Below are 7878 nucleotides of genomic sequence, written 5' to 3' on the forward strand. Positions count from 1 at the left end.
CTCACGGGCCGGATCCCCAAATCATGTTGTATCTGTAGCGTATATGCTAAGCACCCCACCTTTATATTGTAAGCCCTGTGGAATATGTTGGTGCTTCATAAATAAAGGATAACAACAATACATGTAACCCAAAGAAGCAAGGCGAGGAAGGGATCCCAGTTGGAGTCCAGCAACCCTGTTTTCCTCCACATTTTCTTTTGTGTGGTGCCCAGAGCTGAATCTATTCATTGCCCTGACGTGTTTTTACTTCACTGGGTATTATCTGACATGTGCCAAGCCACAATGGCATCCCATGGCCATGACCTTCTCTTCTGTCCTTATTGGGTGTACCAACATGGCGTTAGGTGGGTGTACCAACATGGCTGACTGTGATTCTGTAGTGGGTATGAGGTATCTCTTCACCTTCCTTTATTTCCCCATTTTATATAAATGCATGGTGTTAAAATATTGAGCAGCGTTATCAGAACCCTAATATAGGCGCAGTTACCCCGTAACTTCCCAAAAACGGTTGAGCTTTATTTCTCAGGTGGTCATGGGAGTTGTAGTTCTACTTGTTCCTGTTTTAGTAGGCGTTCTGTCCTAACGCTGTCGCTCTCTATGGTACGCTCGACGTTCTCTCTGCCCTTCCCTTGGCGCTACATTCTATGACCTCATCCGATCTGTCCTGCAGACCGGAAGACTCTGTGGTTCAGTCCGCGCCGTGGTGCAGCCTGGGTAGCCGCTCTCCGCCATGGCGTCCCGTGCCCTCTGTATGTGTGTCCGCTCTGCTCTCCGTCCCCTTCCCCGTCGTTCCGCGCATGTCCTGGGCGCAGCCGCCTGCAGGCAACGCTCGTCCCTGGCAAGGCCTTCAACGATAGCCCCAATCCTCGCACCTCAGGTATGGGGAACCCCGCAGGGAGCTGGTGTCAGCCGGGCAGGGGTCAACGGGGAGAGGGGGGTCTGCACCGGTGCAAGAGGGCTGGGACTGGGGCCTAAAGGGTATGGGCGGCACATGTATATGCATATACCATGTATAGGGGCATGTATGTATATATGTTATTTCCATGCTTTTCTGTCAATGCTGCAGCATGCCAGTGGCTGCCATAAGATGTGACATCTATCCATATTATGTAAAACCGCCAAGATTAGGTCACTATCACCTTTCTTGCCTCTCCCTACGGTGCACATCTTCCCTGTTGGCCTCGCTTATGACATCATATGTTTAAATCTGCAGTATTATCTAGTTTATATGACATTTCCTGTGTGATCTGCACCCAGCGTGACGTTTCCAGTAAGCGTCGCCTTGATATTAAGATCGCCCGTATGTTTTATATTTAAAGAGTGAGGGCTTCAATTACTCTGGCAAAAGATGCTCTGTTACCGCACCAATAGCTCTTCTCCTTTGCCTTAATCCGCTGCCCTGGTGGCCGCCGTCTGGGTATATTCTATTTGAGCGTTAACGTTCTTGATGAAGATCATGTAAGTGGGTTTTTTAGCGCAGATGTGTAAGCTGATGTGCATGCGCGCCCGCAGCATACTAATCCCACAGGAAAAACATGTTGGGCTTTGGAAGCAAAAGTAAGGAAGAGGAAATATTTATTTAGCACCAACAATCCCAGCGGCGCTTCTTACAGTCCCTGCACTCAAAACTAGCATAGAGACGTCTGATCTTTCTGGGTGGTCTGCATATTAACCATTAAATCTTCACAGGTGAAAACGTTCTTCTCTGAGAGGGGCCGCGATGATTATAAACGGTCAATGTTAAAATCCCTCATCTCACTACAGCTCGCTTATTAACCCCTTAATGACAACGCCCATACATGTACGGCTCACAATGCATTGTTTTCAATGGGTTTAGGGTCTGCCCATTGTCCTTAAGGGGTGAAGCCCCCATATGTTCTCTACGAATCGGTGCGTCTTTCTGTGTTAAGTGGTCCTGTGTGCTGCTACGTTATGGCGTCGCTGCAGAGCGTTTCTATGTGAAGGGCTCTGCCGAGCTGGGACCCCCTTCCCTGACCCACCAGGCTAGAGTGTGAAGAGCAGGAATGGCTGCTGCTGACGGCATCCCTGAATCAGTTATCGGTATAAAATTCTATTAAATCTAAATAAATATAATCTGCTGTTTTTTGTTTTTTTCCTCCTCCAGGTTTCCGGCTCCCTGCTTCAGTTGTGCCGCCAGTATGGAGACCTCCCACCCCTCACGCTGGAGAGCATCTCTGAGCGGGTTTTATACGTGTTGAAGTTGTACGACAAGATTGACCCAGAAAAGGTGAGAAGCAGATTCTGTTCCCAGCACACACTCCATAGCCACGCTGCAGGGAACCTGGATCACCCTCTCTGACAGCCGGGGGCGTCTGTGCGATCTGCGTAGACATCCTCCGCTACTGTCCTCCACTTCCTCTGGGGATTCTATGACGTGACCTTCCGGTGCTCCACCATAGAATCCCCGGCGGAAGTATCGGCCAGCACAGCGGAGGCTGGCTGACAGAGAGGAGGATACGCCACAGCGCTGCAGGGGACCTGGATCTTCCTCTCTAACAGCTGGTGGGCGTCTCTGCGGCACGCGGAGATGACCTCCGCTACTGCTGGCACTCTCGCTGGGGCTTCTATGGTGGATCACCGACGTCACGTGACCTTCCCGTGCTCAGTCATAGAATCTCCAGCGCAAGTGCCGGCCACCAGCAGAGGTTGTCTATGCGCATCGCACAGACGTTCACTGGCTGCCTCTACTAGACATCAAGGAGTCTTGAGCACTGGGGGGTAAGTCTGGGGGGGTGGCATATCAAGGGCACAGTGGCATAACTGGGGGGGCCAGGCTGCATTTTTTTAATCCTGTTTGTTTAGTAAATTATTTTAAATAAATGAACAATGTACATTTTTTTTTTAATCAGATTAATCGAAAAAAATTATCATCCAACTAGTCGGTTATGAAAATAATCGTTGGTTGCAGCCCTAGATTAAAGTCGTCTGGATCCATATATTATGGATTTCAGTTTGTGATTTATAGCTTTCCTCTCCGAGGGGATGTAACTCAGATCCGCGCATGTTTGGCACAGACTACAAAAATAGTTTGGATCTCCCATGAGTCTTGGCCAGTGGAGGATCATGGGAAATGTAGTTCCTAAGGCAGCAAGAGAGCTTCTCGAGCCATTAATAGACGACTGGAAGACCTTACTGCAGCTCCCATTTAATTATGTTAGCGATGTCTCTGCATTACTCGTGACCTCTGACACGTGGTATCGTTTCTTCCAGCTGGCTGCGACCTCGCACTTCATGAAAGATCTGGGATTGGACAGTTTGGACCAAGTTGAAATAATCATGGCGATGGAGGATGAGTTTGGTGAGTTTGATCCTGACACCCACAGAAAACACGCGTGTCCCGTAGCAGCTATAAATGGTTTTAGTTCATGTTCTATGTGTAAAGCGCGTTCATCGCGAAGCCGGCAGACGGGGCGCTCGCCATACGCTTCATTGCTCAAATGCCTTCGTGGGGTGAATGGGAAACGAACCGGGCGCCGCGCGCTGGGCATTACTGTACTTGGGTTAACCCTTTGAGTTCTGTCTTTGCTGCGTTAGCATTTTTTGCGTATAATTAAGTAATTTTTAGTAATGGTATCTATGGCATCGGCAGCTAAAGTTAACCTGAATAAACATCAAAGAAAAATAGACGCGTAATGTTTCGAGTGAATCTCCTCGTTGTGCCTCGGAAAGCCCTGGCAAATGAATGCATCGCTAGGAAAATCATGGCTTCTCGTGCTCCGTTCCTGACTGCACGGTGATTGGTCCCGCGTGTGACCCTGCATACGATTTAAACCCCCTGTGTAATGAGAGACCTTCTCTCTAAGGTACAATGTTTCCAACGCACGCACATACATGCACATACACACGCAGCACACGCCGTTCCCAGGGGCTCGTTGGCTCCTCTGTTATATTCTTTAAGCGGTATATTGTGACGGTAAATATATAAACGGGGCGGTCGTTTTGATCCATACATTATTTGAATTCTTGCTGCCTTCTGCACATCGGCTGTCGGTGTCCTTGGATGCGCAATCGCTGTAGATCGATCTGCGATTTGTTTACGTGTTCGGCGCCGTTGTTAACGTGCCCTTAACGTGTGCTTTTGCTGCAGGCTTCGAGATCCCAGACGCAGATGGCGAGAAGCTGATGACACCGCAGGAGATCGTAGATTACATTGCAGATAAAAAGGACGTTTATGAATGAGCTACACGTTACTTTGTGTTCACTGTGAGTATCCTCGCTTCCCGGAGAACGTGAACACGGCTTCCCCGAACGTACAGAAGCCCCGCGATCCGCTTCTAGCTCAAGATGCGCATGCTGGAATTCTGCCCTTAACCCCTTCAGGCCCGGGGCTTTTCATAACCAAAGGACCAAAATAATCTTTACCGTATGGTTTTTTTTGAAAGCCCCATCATTTTGTTCCGAAGTAGGGACCCTCTTTTAGGATCATAGGAATAAATAAAAGATAATTAGTGATAATATTAATAACCTATGCTAAATCTTACTTACATTTTCTTCTAAAGGAATACTTTATTTTAGAAAAAAACATATTTTCAATTGATTTTTTTTAGCTGCGTTACGGCTCGAGATCCCATTTTATTTATTTTAATTTCTTAGATAGGGAGAAACTTTCTCCCCTCCTGATCTATCAGTGCTGATCACATGGTGATCAGCAAGCAGGGCTCCGTAGCCGTGCATTACCGATTGCAATAATTACAATCAGCCAGCAGGGGGAAGCAGTGGGGCCCTGCTTTACGTTCTCCTTTCCTCAAGTGAACTTCTGTTGGGTGTCAGCAGTGACACCCACAGAAAGAGAACGCTCGATCACGTGATGGGCACCCTTTGTATGACGATCAGTCGGCTGGAAGCCAGCGATGTCACTGCAACAAAGTCAGGACTTGTGCATCCTAATGGGCTTCTTGCCACAGGTTTTAATGACGTACATGTACGTCTTAAGGGGACTGAAAGGTTTTAATCGGTATATTTTGTCGTGTGACGTCCTGTGTTTATGGTGTAACTGATTTGTGGATCTGCCTCTTGTTTTTAGGACCCTCTTTGTCTCCAGGTAGCTTTGGTAGGCGCTCCGTGACCGCGTCTGCATGCAGAGGCTCAGCAGCTGCCGTCGGCACTTCCAGAATCCTGTATTTAAGCTGTCTGAATGTGTTGGACTTTAATAAATGTGTAAAAAAAGAAATAATCGTCTCATTCTTTTTGATTTAAAAAAAAGGGGGGGGGTGCATGCTATGAAATGTAATATTCACTGCTTTAAAGGGGCTGTGCATCATACATAAAACATGTTTAACTCCATCATGGAGAGCCGCTGTACCATGTTTCATGGACTGCTTTTGAGGCCAGATATATGTGGCCTTTTTTGTCATTTGCAGGGCATTTCAGGCAAATTTGGAAGACTTGATGGCTAACGTGAGGAATTTCTACTTGAAGGAAAGGGTAGTAGATACCTGGAATAGACATCCAGCAGAAGTAGCACAGGGAATGCAAGAAAACTTGGGATGTACCTAAAGCTATCAAATATTTTTTTGTATAAAATGTTTACCTGCGGCTCATGCGGAGTCTGCTAGGGGGAATATTTACGAACGTGCAGATCCTCCTCCCGGTCGCCACAAGTAATTTGGGGTGAGTGAGAAAGAAGTCAGACAAAAACAAGCCGTGTTTAAGCTTAGTTTATATAGGTTTATGTTTTGGGGTTCGCTGTACACTTTGCGGTAGAACGTATTAAATGGCGTTTACCAAACAAATGGGACCCCAGCGAGGAAGCCGCTTCATGCCCGTGAATCTCCTCTGTGTGGCTGATTCGGTGACGCGGTCGTGCTGTGTAATGCGTGTAATACGGAGAGGAGCTGTTACTAGCGTGTCAGACTGTAATTAATGTCGCGTCCCCTGTTACTCTCTCGCACCTTTATATAGCAGATTGCTGGGTGTTGCCGTGTGCGATCACCGTGTCTCGTTATGTCATTGTGCGTGTCTGTGGAGTGCTGCATATACTCCACATGCACGCCACCTCCCCACACCATACATGTCACATACATGCCAGATGCACACCACATGCACACTACATACACGCCACATGTACGTCACATACACACTACATACATGCCACATGCACACTACATACATGCCACATGTACGTCACATACACACTACATACATGCCAGATGCACACATATACATGCCACATGCACGCTACATACATGTCACATGCCGTGGAGAGAGGGAGCTCTTTGCCGGTGACAGTTCTGTGTGCAGCGTATAGGAAAGAGCGCCCCCGCGCAGTGGAGTGGCAGCGGGCGGTACTGCACCCCAGCGCTTCACATTACTTTTCATGCCTTGAAGATGTTCCCCCAGGAGAACCGGCACAACTTTCAGCATCATCCGCAGTAATGCCCCCCGGGGGGGCTTTTTGGGGAGGCTGTTAACTCTCGCATTTAGTAAAAGTAATTTTATCTTCTTAAACCCACAGGTACATTGTATCATTTCTGTATTGTATTTTACGTTTCACTTTACTGAAAGAGTGGTAGATAACTGGAACAGCCTCCTTGCAGAAGTGGTAGATACGGTGAGTGCGTGGGATAGCCATACGGCTCCTGAATCTAAGACGAGACCGACGACTGATTAAGGTTTGAGTCTTTACAGCGGGAGGAACGAGTGACTAGACGGGGGCCGAAAGGGGGCCGATCCGCCAGCAGAATCTATGTTCCTATGATACATATCCTTTTAATCACGCTTAATACATGTTATACATGTATGTTTCCTGCTTCTCTATACAAAACCTGTTGGAATCTGGTTTATTGAAAAGATACAGTTTTGGTAAATATCATTTTTATATATATATTTATTGAGGAATGGCCGTTGGGCTGCGCTCAGGTGGGGTCCCTATTTTAAAGGTTGCAAGGCTCAGTTTTTTTTAATCAGTTTCCGTGGTAGTAGCTGTTGCCAAGGCAACCACTGCTTGTCGAACGTATGTGAGTGACAGCGGCCATTATATATTCCCAGCGTGGACGTCTTATTATTAAATATCAGGATCGCGACTTCATGATTTAATACGCTTCACGCCGCTAAACAGGACGGATCGCCTTTAACTACAATTCCCATCGTAAAGCGTCTCGTTTCGGGAAAACTGCTTAACTTCTGATTCATATAAATATATAAAGAATTGTTTAATAAAAATATATATACATTAAAATGAAAAATATATACATTATAAATAAAAATGTAAAAATTGAGTTATTATATAGAGATGTATATTCATTAAATATTAAAAATCTATTCAATATATTAAATAAAAAGGAAAAATATAAGTCAAAAAATATAGTTTTTATATAGACATATATTCATTAAAATGTAAAATATACCAATTATATAGAAAATGTGTTCATTAAAAATAAATAATATATAAATCATATAGAAAATGTATTTTATTAAAATTATATTTATTATTTAAAAAAAAATATTAAAATAATTAAAATATTCATTATATAGAAAAATTAAATTCAGTAAATCTATATATTCACTCTATAGAAATTATTATTTTTGCTCCCTGTTCCCTTTAAATCGATTTGTTGGGATAGAAAGGGGGTTTTTTTATATTAAAACCCGTTTCTGGGGGGGTGATAATGAACCCCAAAACACACAATCGGAATTTATGTTAACATTGGGGTGATCTTGGTGCAAGATGATGGGATTGGCTGCTGGTTTCTATGGTAACTGCACCAGATTATGCACCCTGATGTGGCACAAAATGGAAATAAAGGGTTCTTTTTCCTGGAAGCCCGCAGAATGTTCTTTAAGGAACTAAGTGCGGCTCCGAGAAGTCGGGTGCAGTGATTCAGGCCACGAAGGGGTTAATCGGTGTAAAGCCTGTTT

At 45.4% G+C, this 7878-nt stretch overlaps 1 protein-coding gene across 1 annotated transcript; it reads left to right on the plus strand.

Annotated features, from left to right (window-relative positions):
- The first annotated feature begins 667 nt into the window (after nt 1-667).
- On the plus strand, nt 668-5194 carry NDUFAB1 (NADH:ubiquinone oxidoreductase subunit AB1). Its single transcript, XM_053470623.1, has 5 exons — nt 668-877; nt 2126-2248; nt 3232-3319; nt 4109-4224; nt 5045-5194. The coding sequence occupies exons 1-4, from the start codon at nt 731-733 to the stop codon at nt 4198-4200; spliced, it is 450 nt and encodes a 149-aa protein (XP_053326598.1). The 5' UTR covers nt 668-730; the 3' UTR covers nt 4201-4224; nt 5045-5194.
- Nucleotides 5195-7878: the final 2684 nt, after the last annotated feature.

This window comes from Spea bombifrons, chromosome 7 (genome assembly GCF_027358695.1).
Source record: "Spea bombifrons isolate aSpeBom1 chromosome 7, aSpeBom1.2.pri, whole genome shotgun sequence".
NCBI lineage: Eukaryota > Metazoa > Chordata > Amphibia > Anura > Pelobatidae > Spea > Spea bombifrons.

Bases quoted from the DNA above. Each gene is read 5' to 3' on its own strand.
- NDUFAB1 (XM_053470623.1), top strand. From the start codon at position 731: ATGGCGTCCCGTGCCCTCTGTATGTGTGTCCGCTCTGCTCTCCGTCCC. The intron at 2,249-3,231 runs GTGAGAAGCAGA...CGTTTCTTCCAG, and splicing joins ACAAGATTGACCCAGAAAAG to CTGGCTGCGACCTCGCACTT. The intron at 3,320-4,108 runs GTGAGTTTGATC...CTTTTGCTGCAG, and splicing joins GGCGATGGAGGATGAGTTTG to GCTTCGAGATCCCAGACGCA.